The sequence below is a fragment of the Trematomus bernacchii genome, unplaced genomic scaffold, assembly GCF_902827165.1.
Source record: "Trematomus bernacchii unplaced genomic scaffold, fTreBer1.1, whole genome shotgun sequence".
Lineage (NCBI taxonomy): Eukaryota > Metazoa > Chordata > Actinopteri > Perciformes > Nototheniidae > Trematomus > Trematomus bernacchii.
Genome location: NW_022987714.1, coordinates 17,802,660 through 17,825,118, shown reverse-complemented (window position 1 = coordinate 17,825,118; position 22,459 = coordinate 17,802,660). Strand labels below are relative to the sequence as shown.

General features: G+C 40.9%; 1 protein-coding gene across 1 annotated transcript in view; it reads right to left on the bottom strand.

Annotated features, from left to right (window-relative positions):
• Nucleotides 1-620: 620 nt before the first annotated feature.
• The window catches only part of si:ch211-266k8.4, a 90,684-nt gene continuing 68,845 nt past the window's right edge, over nucleotides 621-22,459 (bottom strand). Inside the window, exons 14-15 of the mRNA XM_034142143.1 lie at nucleotides 22,044-22,307; nucleotides 621-1,025 (exon numbers count right to left, since the gene is read on the bottom strand). Of these exons, the coding sequence (XP_033998034.1) occupies nucleotides 959-1,025; nucleotides 22,044-22,307 (331 nt within the window). The 3' untranslated portion in view covers nucleotides 621-958. The remainder of the gene's footprint in view (nucleotides 1,026-22,043; nucleotides 22,308-22,459) is intronic.

Sequence of the window (22,459 nt, the reverse complement as noted above, 5' to 3'; positions counted from 1 at the left end):
ACACGATAAGGGAATTTACTGGCAGATTTGATGTCGCAGGACAAAACTTGAAAATCTCTTAAGCTTGGGTACACAACATATCTTTTTTTATCTTAAAGCATTACAGGTAAAACACAACTGCAATAGCGCAAAAACCTATTTGGACTGATTCAAAATCTAGTAAACTTAACAGACTGTGAGAACTGTCAACATTTCATCTCTGACTGAATTGATTAAAGAAGTTCCAACCTATATTCAACATAATTAAATGATACAAAATGTAGTGGGTGGACCACACACACACCACACACACACCACCACCACCACACATCACACATAGCACCACACACACACTACACACACACCACCCCACACACCAACAACACACACACACACACACACACACACACACACACACACACACACACACACACACACACACACACACACACACACACACACACACACACACACACACACACACACACACACACACACACACACACACACACACACACACACACACACACACACACACACCCACACACACACACACACACACCACACACACACACACACACTCCCAATCAAAGCACAGCGGCCCCACACAGATACGCTCTTAAATAAATAACAAGTCCCCATTAAAAAGAATATCAATATTTTATTAGTGCCATCTGTGTAAGACAATAACAACAGAGTCATGGTTAAGCATTTATGGGTCATCTGGAAAAATAAACAACACTAGTGTAGCGCAGTGGTATCAAAATAGATCTGAGCTACATGCACGTGCCTGTATGCATGCATTCACACATTCATTTATATCAAAACATTCAAGACATAGTTGGTTAAAAGATACTCTAAGTTTAACGGATCCTGCATGGAAAATATGACTAAACAAGATCCCCTCATTACTATTGTGGTTTAAAATGTAAACATTTAGTGCATTGTTTTGCTTCACTAGTTCCATCCTTCTTCAGTGTCAGATCAGTTTGGATTCCCTGACGTTCCTGAAGGGGACGCTGCTCTGATGTCGGGAAGACAACTCCCTGAAAGAGAAAGCAAAATAGTTTAACCAGAAAATATGGTTACATATCATTTAGATTTTTACAAATTTGAAGGTTTATTTATGATCTTGGAAACAACAACTTGAGAAAAACCTTCTCAACACAGAGTCCAACCTATTCTGCTTATGGTCACCCAATGGGAGCAGTGAGGACCCTAGTTAGCATGGCAAGGGCTCCCTCGACAAAAAGCAATGGGATTTTTTCATCGGATTTTGAAATTTTGCAGAAAATAAGATCCAAGGCAAACACACGTTTCTGATACCTACACATTTTGTTAAGCAGGATTATCTCCACATATTAACACCACTTTAATTATTTTTGAAGCATAAATGCAATCAACAGAACTCGTTTTTAACTAACTGCATGACAGTTGTGCGTCAACAACGCCAAGCTAAAGGCTAACTCTGTTCGGCATGATGCTGTTTAGTAGTACCATTGTGTCATTTGTTAGCAACTGCGTTTTTAAGACACTTAAACCCTCAAGGTGTTCACTGGTGGGGTTTTACTGACGTATCTTATGTTGTAGGAACAAAACGTGAGAAACTTGTAATCTTGTGTGAACAACAGACCATCTTTCAGCCATAAAACTCGCTACTGTGCTACAATAATAACTGATTTCTGGTTTTGGGATTATTCCTGCACCACTCTATTCATGTATATACATTTTCAGATTGTTGTGGGTATAAACCTCAAAACAAACCCAAAGCGGGTAAAGCATTGGGGCATTTTGAGTATTACTGTGCACATCAAAAATGAATGTGAAAATGAAGCCAAACCACACTTTAAGGGCTTTTTGGGCTTCGCAAGATGACTGCTTGGCAGATTGGAACGTCTCCACCCTTCACTCTCTGTAATCTAGGCGCAGAATCAACAAACATGGTTCTTGAAGAATCTCTACTTTATAATCATTTGGTGAGCGTTTAAATTCCGAACTTGTTCTTGATAACCAACCTCCAGAGAAAAGTCACAAACAAAAATGTATCGGTATGTTTCTTAATCTGCTATACTCAGCGTTTAAATGTGGTGTTTAAAGTCAATTGACCTAATAAAAGTTATTTTATTTGATTGGTTATTTCCCTTTTCTGGTGTTCATAGCATCAAAACCACACATAACTCAGTTGCTCTGAAACTAGACCAAGATTCACATTCCCGGGAGCCCAAATTACATTTTGCCGTTCGGCCAAAACCAACCAATTTGGTAAAATGTTGCAATAAACCACAAACATTTAGGAACACACCCTAATGTTGTTAAACTGAATCACATATAAGTAATGCAGAATCACATGCAAACATCCATAAAAAAACACATGCACAGGACAAACAGTTATGCCTCGGAAATATTTCAGATGATACCAAGATTCTTGTTTCTGTTTCACTTCGTGAGGGACATTTTCCCACACAACTGAACAGCCACTATGTCTCAGAGGCAGTGAACAGCCACTATGTCTCAGAGGCAGTGAACAGCCACTATGTCTCAGAGGCAGTGAACAGCCACTATGTCTCAGAGGCAGTGAACAGCCACTATGTCTCAGAGGCAGTGAACAGCCACTATGTCTCAGAGGCACTGAACAGCCACTATGTCTCAGAGGCAGTGAACAGCCACTATGTCTCAGAGGCAGTGAACAGCCACTATGTCTCAGAGGCAGTGAACAGCCACTATGTCTCAGAGGCAGTGAACAGCCACTATGTCTCAGAGGCAGTGAACAGCCACTATGTCTCAGAGGCAGTGAACAGCCACTATGTCTCAGAGGCAGTGAACAGCCACTATGTCTCAGAGGCAGTGAACAGCCACTATGTCTCAGAGGCAGTGAACAGCCACTATGTCTCAGAGGCAGTGAACAGCCACTATGTCTATGTCTCAGAGGCAGTGAACAGCCACTATGTCTCAGAGGCATGTGAACAGCCACTATGTCTCAGAGGCAGTGAACAGCCACTATGTCTCAGAGGCAGTGAACAGCCACTAGTCTCAGAGGCAGTGAACAGCCACTATGTCTCAGAGGCAGTGAAACAGCCACTATGTCTCAGAGGCAGTGAACAGCCACTATGTCTCAGAGGCAGTGAACAGCCACTATGTCTCAGAGGCAGTGAACAGCCACTATGTCTCAGAGGCAGTGAACAGCCACTATGTCTCAGAGGCAGTGAACAGCCACTATGTCTCAGAGGCAGTGAACAGCCACTATGTCTCAGAGGCAGTGAACAGCCACTAGTCTCAGAGGCAGTGAACAGCCACTATGTCTCAGAGGCAGTGAACAGCCACTATGTCTCAGAGGCAGTGAACAGCCACTATGTCTCAGAGGCAGTGAACAGCCACACATCCTCTTCCTAGATTTGAAATAAATGCTCTATTTTTTATGATAAAGCTACATTTGTGAAGCAAGTGCGTGGGTGTGTGTTCTATTTGTTTCACAACATTACTCTCTTTTTTTGGATTTAAAGTGACCTTATCTTTATTGTCAACGCCACTTTACTGTGCTCCATCAACCACTTAAAGCCCAGCTAGCCTTGACTCCACATGATACATAACACCACTTCTGTTCCTCGGATTCAAATGTGTGATTAAGACTGCTGGCAGAGTTGGGGGGGAGCATATGGGCCTGAAAGAAAGATGTCTGTTGGAGTATATTCCTTATTGGGTGTGTGTTTGATTTGCCTGATTCTCATTGTGTGTGTGAGAGTCAGTGTGAGTGTGCGGAGATTAGCCTGAGCAGGTTAGCTACGGTGGCTTTAGCTGCGTGTGGTTGCAGACAGCCCCAACGTGGTGGTAAACAGCCATTCACTGGTGCCAGGCCTCAGTCTGGCTTTCCCATAATACCAGTCTATGGAGGTCATTCAATGGAAGGATTGACACTATGGTAATGACGCTCCTTGACACTGGCCCCTCAGGGACACAAGCATATGGCCGCTAAGCAGCGCAAGCCTATGGAGCAACCAGTGAGGTGGGCCCCACACTATTCAGTCCACAGCCTTTAAATGAACTCAAATAATCCCATTCCAAGAAACTTAAAGAAACTAATATAATCAATGTTTTCAGAGAAATCAGAAACCTCAAACCAACTAGAGCAAAGAGAAGAACACTTTGTCATCAGCATATAGAAATGCTAACACAATCAATAGACCGTTCTGGTCACATGGTTACTTATCTGTTCAGTGTCTGTACACGTGTGTGCACATATTGAAAGGTCGCAGATGCAGTTTCGTCCCAATGAGGGGGAAAGCTAAAGCTGTTAAAGCAATAACCATCCCTATCTACCATCTACGTATAATCTCATTTCCATCAGCTTCATTCCTGCCCTCACATCCATCACTCTCATGTTACTTCCTGCTAATGTATGACAAAGGCACTTAACTGAAAAACAATACTTGGTATGAACTGACAGAGTTGCACACATGATGAGATTGACACCACTCTCAAGGCTGTATGTTAAGTACAGAGCAGAGGGACGGTTAGCTTAGCCTAAGAGAAAGCATGGAAGAAGGGGTAAAAAACTAGTCCTGATCGTTCAAAGTTGAAACTGTCTTTAAAGCTCACTGAAATGTTTTCTTTAATCTGTATACAAACAGAAAAGGAAACAAAATAAATGTGTGGTTTTAGAGAAAGTTACTGTAACTATTTATTGACTATCAACAGCCATCCATCCTTTCCATGTTCCACTGTGCAGGTTTCTGCTTGTTCCCTGGCAACTTAATGGTGACATGACTTTAGGAAGACATCGCACCTAGTTGTTGTTTACCAAGAACTAGTTGTATACAGTATCTTCCCCAAGGAACCAAATTGTTGTTTTGAGATGCTAACGGCATGGCCATGTTGATCTGTCAGGTGGCGTGTCTTCTTAATGGTCAGTTTGTCCACCACTTTGGCTAAGGCTGATAATCTGTAGCAATCACTGAATATTCATGGCCTCTTGAGGATGAACCCACCTATTGTATGGCCTGTTATTACATTTATTAGAAATATCTATGTTGGCCAGATAATGAAGCCTACCAACTTATCCAATAGCATCAAGAAAGGTCATAATATTAACCTATTTGACTAATGACGAAAAATGTAAGAAACAATATTGTCATTGTAAGTATACAAACAAATAATAATTCTGCAGTCATTCATGGTTCCCAGAGGATTACCTACTGACTTTGGTGATCTCCTGGCTTTTGTAACTAGCAGGTTAACATGTGGTTCTGAGTAAAACTGGTATGATTGCGTGGTTCAGATACAAGACCAGCCCCAGACTTACCACAAACTGGTTCAGAGTTAGTGTAAAAAAGTAAGTTAATTAAAGCTTAAACAAATTGAATTCATTGTAAAGCTAAAAAAAAAAGAAGAAATATCAGATGACTTATGCAAATAGAACAGACGACCTAGCCAATGCTGAATGGTTGCTAGGAGAAATAGGAAAGAGAGAGGTTGGAGATAAATGTAACTTGAAGGCCAAGCAGCTCAGGTGAAGGTGCTGGTTTCCTTCCCAGTTCTGCTCATTGACTTCTGAGTCAGGAGGCCAGACCAAACACTCAAATTAACTGACAATGGAAAGTATTCATTCACGTTTCGGCTCGAAGATATTGTCCACTGATTAGTCTCAGGGCTGTGACAACATTTGATAACTATCGTAAACTCAGAGATATGGACTTGTGCTCAGGCTCATATCTGCTCTGCATCTGGTAAAAACATCCCCCCAACAGCAGACCTGGAGAAAACAATGACAATGATATCATTCAATTCTATCAGGGGAAACTGAACTAAAATGAGCTCTGACATGTTGAGGCCTGACAGATTGAGCCGTGAGATCCCAACTGGCCCGACGTGTCACTAATGTAGATTGTTCCACTGCTATGTGAAAATGGCTAAGTTAATATAGTTTCCAGTCATTAGGAGGCACAATGGAACTGCTAAAACATTTAGAATGGGTGTCATGTTGGGAACATGCTACAGTGGAGTGGGAATAATTAAGACAGAAGCAGTTGAGTAACATAGACAAGCAAACACACACACACACACACACACACACACACACACACACACACACACACACACACACACACACACACACACACACACACACACACACACACACACACACACACACACACACACACAACACACACACACACACACACACACACACACACACACACACACACACACACACACACACACACACACACACACACACACACACACACACACACTTATGTGCGTAAGACAGTTATGGGAAAGTGTTAGCAAGGTAACAACAGTCCATGAACTGATCTCAGATTCCTACAATTTCTAAAAGGCTGTACACGCACAAACAAAGATATGCATATCTATACATGCATGCATACACATGTATAGATATAAATAGACAGGTGTGCTCAGATCACACAGAAGCACACCGTCTTAACAAAGAGAGTGATTATTACCTCTCTGCTCCAGCAGACATAAGGCATGCATAATTCAAATTAAATTAAAGTGTAGGAAGGAGAAGGAAACTGGAGAGAGACTCACGGGCAGTCGTAATGTGCTGCACCAGTAAAACCATTTCCCTTGCAGTGACTCAGCAACTCACACCACCTGGGCTCAGTTACTCAGCTCTTTTTGATCCGACTACGTTCTTAGCACAGAGATGGCTCAGTGACACCTGACACCAGTGGATGATGCACCTCAGAGGAACAATGTGTAACAGTGGTACGGTACTGTAGGCCTGTCCATGTCACATTGGTAACAGTTATAGTTCATTTTAAAACATTTCCCAATATAGTGAGAAATGTCCTCCGAGTGAACGAGTTAGCACAAGATGACCTCTGAAAAACAGTCATAAACAACAAGATATTTAGTTTAACGTGGGAGAAGGAGCCCCAGTCAGAGGGCGCTGGAAATAAAAATCAGCCAGAACAAGTCCCAGTGCTTCACAGTCAGCTGGTGGCCCACTGGGTCCAACCTGTGACAATGGAAGCAACTGAAAGTTCGCAATCCCCGGAATTAGGGTCTCAGTGCTGTGGCTGAATTAGAACCAAATTGAGAGGTGCAGGAATAAGTCCTTAAACAAGGAAATAAGTAAGCATGTTACGATATCTGGTTCCCTCAACTTGAAGTCAATGGTTTTTGGTTAGATGCCTGACATAAGGTCTGTGGTTTACACACTTTTATATCATTTCACGCATTATTCTACAACATAGACTACGTCTGTAATTCCCCACTCATAAATTACCAAAGCTTCTATGTGTCCTAAAATAGTGGTTGCTAACAAGTGACTGATTGAGACTACTAAACATCATCATGCCAACACGAGTCAGCCTTTTCCTTAGCGGTGGTGAAGCGGGATATGTGACTGTCATGACGCTGACATGTGTAAGCCTGTAGCTTAGAGGTGTTGATGTAAAGTCAAACGACGGTGATGTAGTTTGTTTTTAGCCTATCGTTAGATTTTTACTTCTGGACATTGCTTAAAAAATCTTGGTGTTTGTATGTGGAAATGATCCTGCTAAACAAATCTTGAAAGTATAAATGTGTGTTAGCCAGAGATCCTAGCTTTTGTAGAGGGAGCCCTTGCGATTCTACCTTTAGGGTCGGCCTACAAAAATATGTCATCACTGCACCAGTCTATAGAAACTGATGCTCCTTACTTATTCCAGGTTTGAGTTCAGGATGACAGTGTTTTTTTTTCATTTCTAACAGTTTGAATTAATTTATATAAATAAACAGACCATTGACCACTACCCTGTAGTCAGTTAGAATGCCCCTTTCAGTAAACATGTATGCAACACAACACATAAAAGTCTTTGACATGAAAGTCAATTGTCGAATATTGTACACAGCTTTAACAACAAGACGTTACAAGGTAGCAATTCCCTATCCCAATACTTGCCTTCAAATGGCAATGCCCAAGAATGTGTTTAAGCTATGAAATGACCTTCTTAAGATCATAATAGCACTATAGATGGATGCATACAATCCTAAAATGAAATTGGAAGCTGACTTTACCTCAGCTACTGTCAAACAAGTGTCACAACAAATGACTAAAGAAATGACCCAAGGTGAGGGCTGAACGCAAACATCTTCTAAGAATGAGGAGGTGTTTCCACAGGTAAATGATCACCTGAACAAAGTGTAGGAAACTTGAATAGAATTGACTCTTTGATCTTTAAGGGTACTTCAAGTAAGAAAGTACACTCCTTAAGTCTTTTATAATGTTCTGTCACTTTGCTTGTGTTCTTTTTATTTAACCTTCCTATGTTCATTTGACAACTCAGCGACAAGATCTGCCTTTCTCAAAAGGAGACAATAGGTTTGATAATTCAGTGCCAACCTTTACAGCCCCACCCCATCCCGTCCCGTCCCCAGCAGGTTCATGGTAAGACACAGCAGATATCAGATACAATCTTACATACGGGTTATAGGAAGTGCTGGGAAGTTACTAAAGATCCATGCAGTTCATTCAAAGCAAGTGAAATGTAGTTCAGGGTTGGCACAGAGTGAGTAGATAACTGTTTCCATTGTTCCCTTAACAGGATCTCTGTGAAAGTCTTTCAAATCTTTACTACAGTTTGCAATTTTACACCAATTCCTTTACTATTACAACATGTAAACAAAGATGAGATTATTTAGCATTTGAATTATCATTTGCAGTTTGTTTTTGCCAGTTACATATTAATCACATTTTTATGGGTGTTTTTTGGACCGTTTTTTATTTACATTTTTAGAATATTTTATATTTCACTTAAACTACAATTCATTTGATACGGCAACAAACACAAAGCTTGTACTATGGCACAGTGTTGCTAACTAAATGCTATAAGCAAGCTAACATGCTTACACTGAGAATTCTAACATGGTGCTGTTAACCAGGTATTATGTTTACACAGTATGTTTTACAATCTTGTATTTGGATGTAAGCGTGATAACACCACCAGAGCTGGTGAAGGAAACCTGGTCAGGTGTCACCATGTGACCTAAGTTCCATTACAAGGTCTTTGGATGCCCTTTGAGCAAGTGCACAATTGAGAAGGTTTGCTAGCAAAGTTTTACTAGTTTCTAGGTTAGTAATATTGCAACGTTTTACTTAACTTACATTTTACTACTCCTAAGCTTGCAGGTTGAAATCTCAAATTAAAAAGGCTCTACTGAACTTCGGTCAACACATCATGTCTCCAATAAGAGGGATAAGGCTGCACATTTGTTAATTCTCCATTCAAGGAGGGTTACAATTGCTAATTCTATAACATAAACAAATTCAGCTACGCCACCATTTTCATCCTACAGGAACATAAACGAAGGCTGGTACAGTTAAATGCGATGACTGAGACCCCATTTACACGGGAACGTTTACGTTTACGCACCGTATGCGTTTTCAAAAAAGTCTTCCGTTCACACGCATTCGATTCATTTAACGTGTCCGTTCACACGAGACCGCTGGAAACGCTGTAGTACATATGCCGGGCCAGTAAGTGGCGCTGCTGCCGCCACAAAATACACCAAAAGCAGCGAAGAAGACCCCGGAGCATAGTTGCCATGGTTGCCCTTCTGTTTATTCTCTGCGGTGGACGGCGTGTGCTCCTGCTGTAAATCTCTCCGGTAGTCCACCAGCAGATGAAAAACACCCACCTCTCCGCCTCTTCCAGGGACGAGGGAACCATGCAGCAGAGTTTCCGTTAAAAATGTTTTGCGCCGGTCAACATGTCCGTTAAAGTTGAAATCTTCCGGACAAAATTAGAAAAGTGCCGGTCAGAGGTCTTCTTTGTTATTCATTGAGCTTTAAAACAAATTGATAACGACTCTATATAATAATATAATAATAATAAACGGAGCCTCTCTTTTCCTCCCCCTCCTCTGACAGCCCAGCAGCTGATCTCTGAGCAGGAGACGTGGGGAGAGGGAGGCGGGGCTATTTCATCGTTATCAGAAAATGATCGTATAGGCGTACACACCGAGCCGTTTGCCCCCCAGAGCGTTCCGTTTGCAGATCTATCCACCTTGGGACCCGTTATCGTTTGCGGGGTCCGTTTCTATCGTTTTGTTACGGCTTCGTGTAAACGAAAGGGCTATACACAAGAGAAAATATGCAGATACAACCCGTATCGTCCTTGTGTAAACGGGGTCTGAGGCTACTTTGCAGGCCCGGCTAAGTGACGTAGAATGGGAAATATTCCAAAACAATTCAGTCAGTCTGAAGTAATGATAAGCTTCATACTTATGCTTACCAAATACATAATTCTCACAGTGACTGTATGCTCACTTTATCTAGAATTTACAATTTTCAAAGAGTCATGGATTGACAGCACATTCGTTGTGCTGCTTTTTAAGGAATAGTAGGTGTCCTCTTGTGCATTCATTGTGTTTAAACCGGGTATTTTTGCACAGGTGCAGATAAAGCTAATATTCTATTCTATACTACAACTTCTATCATACAAGTGCCCACTCTTCAGTCCACACCCAGACGTAATAATATTTACTCCGATAAATTACTTTTTCAAATTTAATCTATGTTAATGAACATGAAATTGAAGATTAATTAGAAACCGAAATAAAATCTTTGATTTGAAAAAAAAGTTAAAACATTCTGTAGAGCCTTAGTTGAACATTGACGTTTTAAGGGAATTCTATAGAGCAGGCCTATGCCATCATTGGAATTCAGTGCGCAATAAATCCTTTAATCTAGAATTAATGTCAATACGCAAAATACCCTCAGTCTCTTTGCGTCAGAAGATTTAGAATCAGCATTGTCCTTTTGTGCTGGCTCCATTCATTTTTACAGCCATTAACTTTGACCTTTTCCATTTACTGAGATGACAAGCATTCAAACCAACCCTTATTCAGACTGTAGATATGCAATTTATTACATGTTTTTTGACAGAATCTGAAAAACCTATAGTTTTTCTATTAGGTATGACAGTTCCCTTTGTTACACTGGAAGAAAAGCAATGAGCGTACCTCACAGAGCAATTTATTTTCAATCTATTCAATTGATCACTTCCTTTCACTGGAAGCTAGAGGGGAAAGCTTTCCATTCAGCTCTTAAAAAAACACTGAGGTGTGGTCCATTCATGATTCACTCACTTTTTACATTTATACCCGTTAGCCTTTGTTCACCTTTCAGATAAACAGCAAGGCGTGGGCTAAACTGCCATTCATTTATGCTGTACCTCTGCCTTGAGGCTGACCCCCTCTCAGTTGCCCCTTTCACACCAACGCAGCTCCCGTTCTAGCTCTGTGCTTGCGCTCTTCTGGTTCGGAAACGTTTTTTCTTTTCAGCCCCCGTTTTGTTCACACCGCCCAGAGCCCGACTGGTGCTGCTGCGTCATGACGTCACCGTTTACGTTGCTGATTTTCTCCCCAACGGCGCTCACAACAACAACAATGGGGGACTGCTTCGGGTCGATGATCGTGTTACTTTTAATCATACGAAGCCAGATTAAATTAAATAACGACTTCTCCAACCTTATACTTTTCTCCAGAGTGCCGTGGTTCATTGTTTATTAATGTGTTTCAGCGGCATTTACCGACCGCTGCAGTGCTGCTCGTCCACCGGAGTTTATTCTCCCGTTAACTCACAGCAGCGGCCACTGTAAAGTCTTCACTGTCTGACTGTCACACAAGCAGCTGATACATATCCCCAATTCCCCATAAGTGAATGTGTGTCAGTCTGAATTGACGCTGTTTGGCATCACAACGCTGTTATGAAAGTTTCTCTGGTATAAAATGGGTGATGTTAGCATAGCAACCGAAGCTAAACTGACTATCTTGACTACTTGTTGCTATCCTATTGTGGCATAAGCCGTTTTCTCCAGGCACATTTTACCGGCTTATTTTTTTTTCATTATGATTCTACTTGTGATAGTCGGACATGACAACCTGTGCAGCCCATGTATTGATTCCATCCGATAGTTGCTATAATACAAAACAACACGTCTGCCTGCTCTCCACAATGATCAATAACAGCGAACAGATGGTCAAAGTAAGGTACAAATAAACAGAATCACACGAAGCCTGGTTAGTGTTGCCTGACTAGTGTGTGGTTGCGTTCTAGTCACTTTGCTCAGCGCTACTGCTTGTTACAACTTTCATTTGCCGTACTCGCCATAAACTGTTATTGCTCAGGTTAATCTCGCCCCCCTCCGACGTAAGTGTGACCTATGCGGTTCTTGCTTTTAGACCGACAATTTTTTCGTGCTTAGTAAGAACCGGTTTTCGGGGAAAAGAGCCAGCTCCGCTGCGGTGTGAACAGGAAAAACCGGTGCTCATCAGGCACAAGCTCCGAACCGGCCCTGGAACCGCGTTGGTGTGAAAGGGGCAAGTGTAAAACGTAACCCTTGGGACTGTTTGTAGATGTTTGACGATATTATGCGATAAGTGGGGGGGGGGGGTTACAAAGGGTCTCAAGATATCACAGTAGTCTATTGGTGGTTGTTTGGTTTGGGGCTGATAAATCAAAACACAAAGAGACTTGTAACTGTAGTATGCCAAAAGCTAAAAGGGGAAAAGAAGTTCAGCCAGAGTTTGAAAAGTTAATTTAGCTCTGTTGTTGTACTTCTCTTTCTTCTCTTCTTTCCGACTAAGGGTTGCCACTTTACTGAAGACAGTGTGTGTGTTTATGTGGGTCTTGAGACTTTGATCAAACAAACACCACAGTGTGGGGTATCAGTGGGATTCACCAAACAAGAGCTGAGCATGGCTGGAAAACTGGGGTGATCTCATGAATGATTAAGATGAGAGTGGTGTAGTGTGTAAGCAGTATTGACAATATACAGGGTTCTTACACCTTTTCCAAAGTCAAATTCAAGCACTTTTCAAGCATTTTCAAGGTGCATTTTCAAGCTTTTCAAGCATCTTACAGCTGTTGTAAATTACATATTTATATACACATACTTATACTCAAATGATTATTTCCCTACCTCACATTAAATCTGATGTTCTTTATGCTATAAACAACCAAATGTGTGTTTCATAATAGCATTCTACATGAGGATGAAAAATTAAAAATGTTAGAAAAGAAAACTAAGTTTAATATTTCAAAATGAGACCCATCTGTACGTAGACTGGGCATCCCATATAACCTGGCTGAGCCAATATAAAACAATCAGCCAAATAACTTTTCAATACATTATTGATTACTATTTTTGAGGTACTTTTAGGTTGGCAGTAAACACAAGTCAGAGGTAAATGGTTTACTTTTCCTCCACTACATGTATTGAATACCTTTAGTTACTTTACAGATCTGGATGAATGATGTGAAATATAATCAAGTCTTAAATCAGACTTTAGTTCCACCTGGAGTAAATTCACAAGCTACCCTGCAGTATACAAAGTCATTCAAACTAGCTGCACCTTTACCAGCTTTGAGAACACTTTCATGATCAATCATTATAAAACATATCATATACAATTATTAGGGATGCTCCGATCGCCAATTTTGGGGCCGATCGCCGGAATCAGCTTGTTCCAGAGGTAGATAAAATAGCTAAGTGTGTTAGGTCTAACTCTTAATGTGTGTTCTGCTCCGCTCACCGGTCCGTCACAGCGGGTGGAGCTGCAGGATTTCTGCTTCACACACGTTGCATACCGCTATTTTATTGTCACTTTCGGACACTTAAAATACTGCCAGACTAATGAAGCCATTTTGGAGAGCTTGTTTTGCCGCGCACAGCGAAAAGTGTCATGTATTTTACATGCAACGTTAGCCTAATCTAAAATGCTCTACTACGGCGTACCTTTCGTGTGGTGTGTGGCTCGTCAGCGCAGACTCTCGCATCGTTATTGTTGCACACTTTGCAGGAGGCTACTCTTGGGCTTCGCTTGACCCTCGTCTTAGCCATGGCTTGTATTTGTCTTCTGCTCGCCAACGCTCGTTGAAACGGCAACCTCCTGGCATACTGTCATCTATCACTCTCATCAGAATGCCCAGGTCACACGTAACAAACACACTTGCCGGTCACGCGCATTGCGCGGGAAGGCCGGAGCGGAGCTGTTTTATGTAAAAGCGAAGCAATTAAGCGCGCTCCGACTTCTGTATTTTCTTTTAATCTAAAAAGCGAAGTAAAGCATTTACAATTTTAAGCACTTTATCCCAAATTCAAGCACCATTCCCAAAATTCAAGCACTTTTCAAACCTTGAAAACACCTCGTACAATTTCAAACATTTTCAAGGATTTCCAGCACCCGTACGCACCCTGAATATAAATACATGCCAGCTACTCTTTCCAAACTCAGAATATCAAAATCCTAAAGGTTATTCCGAGAAGAATAAGGGCTGCTTGCAAAAGTTAAGTTTGCATGTATGGTTAGAATACCCTGAATGAAAGAAAGACCCCTTTGTAATAAAATAACACAGTATTCATCATGCTAGCTGGAAAGAAATTACATTAATACAACATTTGGCTAGAATACTTAAATATATGTATATACATACATACACACACTGTAGATGCTATATTATGTTCTTAAAAAAAGCACTTTTGTCAGATAACTGCAGCTTAGTAAGTAGGAAAGTTTTCCTGTAAGTAGATCCATATGCAATTAGCTTCAAAAGCTAATCCACAGGGCTAAGGTATATGTTTACAGTGCAACACTTTTTTTATGCATCAGTAATTCCTCAATTTAAATACAAAGTTAAATCCCAGGTCAAATGTCCCTTAAAGGGTCTTGGACATGATTGATTGTTGTGTTAGACATCTCTTTCCTTGTATCTTGTCCTAATATTTGTCCTGAGCTGCTGTGATGCAAGAAAAATGTCAGACTTGATGTGACAATAATCGTATCCTATTGTAAAATGTGTTTTGGACTCGGAGACAAGCATAAATGTGAAATATAGGCGTATTTGGAAAAGCTTTAGGAGGCTTAGGTTGATTACATTTTAAGTGAGTATATTCCAGATATAAAGGCAGTGAGTTATTTTGTAAAGTCAAATCTGAAGTCAAGAAAATCTAAAGTATAGTGTGTCAAGTTTAAACACTTTAAACCATCCATGTTTTAGTAGTTATGTGTTTTAAACAGTGAGTAAGCGCAGTGTAAATGGGACTTACAGACAGAACATAATTAAATAAGACTTTATGTTAGCGCATTATTAGTTTTAACAACTTTAAATGTTAAACTACTGTACATAAACGGTCTATGAAGCCATGCTTGAATGTTTGTGGTAGTCAGGGGAATGAAGGCGTCACTTGGCTGGCACCAAACACTGCAGTAAGCCTTTCACTCTCCCTTTGTTTCCTTAAATAGGATGAGCTGTGTGTGTGTGTGTGTGTGTGTGCGCGTGCATGATCACTCATGCGTCCTTGTATCCTCACTACCGTGTTACATAACACCACTACACCTGCATTTTAACAATTCCCTTAACAATGGCAGAGGTGGAGAGTGACTTTAGTACATTCACGCATGTTTTTTGCCTGATTAGAAATGTTTCATGCATATGTCCATAAGCAGGATTTATTTTGCATCATGTAACATCACATGTGGCATGCACAAATGAACAACCAGGTTACAAAAGCATATGGTGTCTCCAGTGTCATTATGGACTGATATTATGGATTTAGGTTGGCGCTAAACATGTGAACGCAAACATTTCCCCAGGGAGAGGAGATGAGGGGTGAGTACAGGACGGAAGAGTGGCTCCCACACTACTGAACATGCAGCCGACAACACTGCAGGATCAGATGACAAGCTTCAACACACACACAAGCACACACATGAATCATGTTTTTGTCTCATTTTACCTACCTCTCTTTCTCACATTCGCTTCAAATGGCAACACACTGAAAATGCTAGTTTCCATTTGTCTTTTAAGCAACACACACACACACACACACACACACACACACACACACACACACACACACACACACACACACACACACACACACACACACACACACACACACACACACACACACACACACACACACACACACACACACACACACACCACACACACACACACACACACACACACACACACACACACACACACACACACACACACACACACACACACACACACACACACAGTATTGTATGCTAGAGGTTCCAGGTTGAATCGAATATTTGTAATGTTCAGGTTGTTGTGTTTAATATTCATGAGAATATTTGTCATTATTCAAATGATAATAAACAAACATATAAAGCATATTTGTCCACTCATATATTGATAGGAGTATTAAAAACTTGAAAGATATCCCTCTAAGGTACATTTAGAACAGATAAAAAATGTGCGATTAATTTGCGATTAATCGCAATTAACTATGGACAATCATGCGATTAATCGCGATTAAGTAAAAATATGTTTTTTTTTTTCTTTAATATCTTATGCTCATATACATATCTTGTCACCAAAACTCGCCCCAGATAAAAAAGTATTCTGATTCTGATTCATATATTCTTCTTCTTAGAAGTGAAAAACAATTGAGTCAATCCTGCACACAATGGTCAACTTCGTTAAGCGTCCTTATACTTAAGAGACAAACAATTATTTAACCTTCACCAACATTGCCCAGTCTAGACTTTAAACCTCCACTTCTGAGCCAAATCATTACCAAAGCAGCGATCTCAATTACAGGCTATTAAAGTAAATTAGTTTATCTGACATATTATAAACTAATTCAAAATAAATGTTAAAAAAAATCCTTTTACATACTTGGATGTCATGTCATGGTTAGAGATTTAATAAAATAAAATGTACACACCCTGTTTTTGTGAGGAGATGCCAAACACAGACGTTATGTGTGATTCTCTTTATCAAATTGTCAACAAAAGTGTGTCCAATAAAGGAAAAAATACACACATTACAGTTAACAGACAAGTTGCAAACTTCTAGACGATATATAATGTATGCAACACAAAACACTGCATGCTTTAAAAATAATTTCTTATGTAATCAGTGCAAATGGGCCTTCAAGTGTGAAACACTGTTTGCATGTGTGTCTCTACGACTAGATGAGTACTGGTTGGGCTGGTTACCTGGCACTTTATCAGTCATAATGATGACAACTGCGATTCCCAGAAACACGTGTTACTGCCTGTCACCTGTCTGTCTGTTAAAGCAACATTGGAATAACAACTTCAAACTCAGTTTGATGCTACACTGAGTTGTAACAGGGAGAATGCTGTCAGTCCCACTCTGTTCTTGCACTATATACCTTTGGTGATCGGGTCATATGATCTCCTGGAAAGTGCCCACATAACGCCCTTTGGAGCGCCAATGTCTTTTTGCAATTGTTTTCAATGATTTTGAGTGCATGTGGTCACATTCGGTCAACATGTGAAAAGGCAATGCACCCATCGTCATATTTCTGAGCGCTATGCTGTTTTTATACGACCGAAAATATCTAAACTTTTCAGAAAACCGCTGGTGAAATCATGAAGAACTTGGAGGAGTAGCTTGTATTTGGCCGTGTCTTACAAACCAAATTATAAAAAATACAAGAAAGCCAATTTGTATCAGCAGATCGGCCAGGCAGACACTGGATGTTGCTGCCAGTTGTATTTGTATTGACGTACGCTCATCGACCTCCTTGTTCTGCGGCTGATTTATCATACAAATATAAAGTAGCCCAAAAAGATAGACAAAAGGCAAAGGCGGAAGCTAGTCTGTCTTAAAAAAGCGACAATACGTTGTCAAGATCAGGAGGCTCACGGAATATCTGGAACGTAGTTGAAAATGCTTTAGGAAAACATGCACCAGGACATAACTGAAGACGTTTCTATGGCTGACTGTTGGGCCGACAAGGATTGCACTGAGAGCGGCACTATGTCTTCAACATGTATTTATTCTAATATGGTGCAATTGTCACAAAACGTAATTTATTATGTTAATAGAGTTGTATTAGGTATAAAATGAAAATACAATGGTTAAAAAAACTGCAAAAGCATCCAGCTTTTATCCGCTTGTTTATTATTGTCCCTTTGTGAGAACAAGAATTCTTCTAGTCCCCAGAGAAGTAAATATGTGTCACAAAGACATCCATTATTTTCCTCTAAATCAACCACACTTATCTTAGATGACCAAATATGTATATATGCTGACAGTTATTTTACTCTTATTTTTACTCTTCTCCTATTTCAAAGTCTTTTATTATTATTATCATTATTATTATTTTTTTTTTTCTTGATTTGATTTTTGATTTCATTAATCTGTGTGAATCTTTTCTGTCCTGTTTTTTCACGCTTACCCTGTTGCTGCTTTGTACAACTGAATTTCCCCACGGGGATTAATAAAGGTCCATCTTATCTTATCTTATCTTACTTACTAGACAACAGATCTTTCTTTTTTACAATTCTGTACCCTGATCTGTCCTTCTGCATGAGGGAGGCCACAGAAAGTGGAAAAGTAATGATAGTGTGGGTGTGTTGTGCCTCCAGCTACAGATACTGTCCATCAGTGAAGACAGGACAGCTTAGCTCATCTTCCTGTGGCGGATATCTGTATTTCCCACACACAAGGGGAACAACTGCACACACCTCATTCAGTCAAAAACTATCAATATACACTCACTGGGGAGGCATACACATACCTATACAGAATAAGTCATATCAATAGTGGATATTGTGTGTAGCTCCCTTGAGATTCTTGGGAGGGACATAATGTACTAATATAAAGGTGTGTAACCTACTAAACAGGAAACTGCAGGTCTATTTATGTGCTGTGCTGTCCCCACCCTGCCTGCTGTGAAATGCAGTGGAAAACACAACAGGATGGGTTTCACACACACACACAACCACACACACACACACACACACACACACCACACACACACACACACACACACACACACACCACACACACACACACACACACACACACACACACACACACACACACACACACACACACACAACACACACACACACACACACACACACACACACACACACACACACACACACACACACACACACACACACACACACACACACCACACACACACACCACACACACACACCCACACACACAACACACACACACCACACACACACACACACACACACACACACACCACACACACACACACACACACACACACACACACACACACACACACACACACACACACACACACACACACACAGTTTTGGTTGTTGTGGTTAAAATATGACATTCAGCAATGTAAAACATTCATCACAGTAAAATGTTATGACTAGACAGAAATGATGTGTGGTAAGGTATTTACAAGTGTTTCTTCATCAACATTAAGGTGATGACAGAATTAAGAGGTTGCTTTTCAAATAAGCATACCAATAAAAAAAGGTTTTTGTTTTAAGTGTGAGAATATTTCTTAACATTGTGTGTTTCCTACTACACAGGTTTCAGGTATCATTGCACATATTTTAATCAAACAACATACAGCGGGTTCCTATTAACATTTTTTAATAACTGCAGTGTTTCCCCTATATACATTCAGCAGCGGCGCTGCGCCGCTGCTGAATGTATGCGCGCCGCTGCTACAGGGCGCCAGCCAGGTACCAAAAAAAAGAAAATACATTAAAATAATAATACGTGGCGCTCGCGTCATCGCCACGGAGGAGCACACAGCCTCTGTGAGTGAGCGAGACAGAGAGAGAGCGAGAGAGAGCACACCTTTATCTATTTAATATAGTTGTAAAAAATAAAGTAAGAAATCATTCCAATGTGTACTATAGGACAGTAAAAAAAAACAGTTTGAAAGGGGAGTGATGAGTAAAATATGCATAAATAAAAAGAAAGAATGCTAACTAGGTAACATAAGATAAGAATAAACAAGTTGAAATGATTTGTTATTGGTTGTGATCATATTCTAAAGATGTTTGGATTATTGAAAAGTATACAGCTCCCTTTCATCTGAGTGTTGAGAGCTGTTTCCATGAATTCATGTTGTGCTCAAAGTGCACCAGATTGATGCATTTCACTTCAACATTTAAAAAAAAATCTTCCCGGGGGTGCAAGCCCCGGACCCCCTTAGAGGATGTGAGGTCCACCCCCAAATAAAGCAGGTTAAAATAATTAAATTGCACACATTTTATTTTGATTGTTTGTTATGTGGATGTGTAGTATTTGTGTTACTGTATGTTCAATAAAGGTGATTTAGCAAAATACACCTGTAGAGCCTCAAGAGCCTTTCTTGTGCTGGCAGACACATAGAAACATATTGGCGGGGCGCACTTCGCACACACACTAAACAATTCTAGGCCCTCGTGCCTTAGCACCGCTGCTATGACTCCATCCGGGGAAACACTGAACTGTATTACAATTGATCAGCTATACAAAATGTTTGGCAATCAGCACTTAGTTATTTGCCTCTTCACTACCATGACATCTTACAGAAAAATCTGGAATTACGGGAGAAAGTCGGGGTCGGGGTGAACACTTCATTTGGGTTACCTATATTATTTTAAACATTAAGGTTTTCAGAATTATCGCAAGCTTTAATGTGTTACCCTCAACAGTCCTTATTTATATATGTTATTATTAATGTTTTACTTTTGGTTTTGTATACTGGCATGTGTTGCTGAAAGATGTATCGTTATTAGGGCTGTCAAGTTAACGCCACTAATTATTTTAACGTGATTAACGCATGTGCATTTTTTGTCCTCGGCCGCCCCGTAGTTTCAGAGCGCATCGAGTTTAAAATACCATCTACACAATCCAAGCACACCGCTGATGCCGACAGCCCCGCTCCTGCCGCCCGCTTGCGGCAGAACACACTTGAAAGTGTGCGGGGGAGACGCCTGGACACGTCTACGAGCAGCAAACTTTCAACAAAGATCGCTAAATGGGTGGCGACAGCTTGCAGGCCAATTAACATTGTGGAGGACGAGGGGCTGCGTGATATAATTCGGGTCGCATCCAACGACTGCACTTATGAATTGCCTTCCAGAGCCACCACTGTGTCGAAAATACACAACTTGTATTAAGTCCAAAAAGCGAAAGTAGAGGAGGATTTAAGAAAGACTTCCACAGTTGCGCTCACCGGAGACTATTGGACTTCACTCAGTAATGACAGTCACCTCGGGGTCACAGCGCATTATTTTGACCCACAGTGTGAACTTCAGTCTCATGCTTTGACAGTTATGAAAACAGAGGAGCGGCATTTCGCCCATACACACCCCCCCAGGTTTGATGTGGAGTGTTACTGTCTGTACAATAAGCACACTTCCTACAAGCCGCAAACCAGGTTAACATAGGCTTACAAGTCACTGTGTTGATAGTGTGAAACCTGAGCTGCTATGTGATGTGGTTTGCTCTGCTCACCACATTTATCATGAGCTTGACCACAGCCTTCTTCTACATCCGTCATCTGTGAATAAAAGGGCTTATTTTTGGTAGTTTTGATCCTGTCAATTATCTGAAAAGATCCCTGTCTTACTTCCTACAACCTGAATTCAGCAATTTAACCCATATATGTTAGTGTAGGATGTGACTATCTACAGGCATGGCTTAATTGGACTGATTCTGATTAGTCAATTTGGTCTATTTTTGTTAGCAGACAGGTGCAAAGGACACTCCCATTAAGGGACTATGGGCAATCTTATCAATCTGCAGAAAGAATTACGGTCATCAGCTTTGTCCGAAAACACATTAGTTTTCCTCCATCAAAAAAAAAGTGGTTTACTTTTTGAATCTTCATTTTTATATTTAAGGGGAGTGTGAAACCTTGGATTAATGATGGCTTGCCTGTCCCAGGTAAAGGAAAAGAGAGCAAGAACAAGAAAACGAGAGAAGGAAAGAGGTCTGGAACACACAAATCAGCAGAAGGCGGCCAACAGGAAGTGAACACTGAAGGGAACATGGTATGGACTCTGGCAGTGTATTTAATAAACGTGATCATGTGCAGCAAGCTGGTCATTATAGAAAAGGGAACTGCAAGAGGGTGATACCTACCTACCTAAAACCTGCCTACATACCAAATACCTCCACTTCCTGTCGGGTTTTTTTTTGGCTAAAATGACCGGCTTGCTGCATATGATCCCTTACGTAACATACAAGAAGATCATGAGGAGGGGTGAGCATGCGGGGGGGCAGAACAGTCAAAGGTCTGAATTGACTATTAAGTGGTTCTTACTTGATGAGAGCTGTCCTGGGTGTGTCTTTCTGCTGATCTCCACTCTGAGCACCATTGGATGATGGAGGACCCGGAGAAGATGGAGAAGATGGAGGTAAGGTGGAGGAACAGGAGGAGGGATGGGTCTGTCTCAGCGGGCTCCTGCTGTTTAGCAGAAGATTGAGGGACTTGACTCTCATAGGATTTTTAAGGCTGTGGTTGCTCCGGCGACCGGCCTCCTTGCCAACAGGTCCTGTAGATGTCCTCCTGAAGGTTTGCTCGGATCTGGAAATAAACTCCCAGTTTTAGTAGTAGGTCTAAGTAACTTTCCTAATGGTTGTTTTTTTACTGTCAGTTGATTTCTTCTTATTTATCGGGAGCGAAATGGCTACTGCTAAGAGTGTGGCTGAGGTTCCTGTCCAAAGCAAGAAACAGCT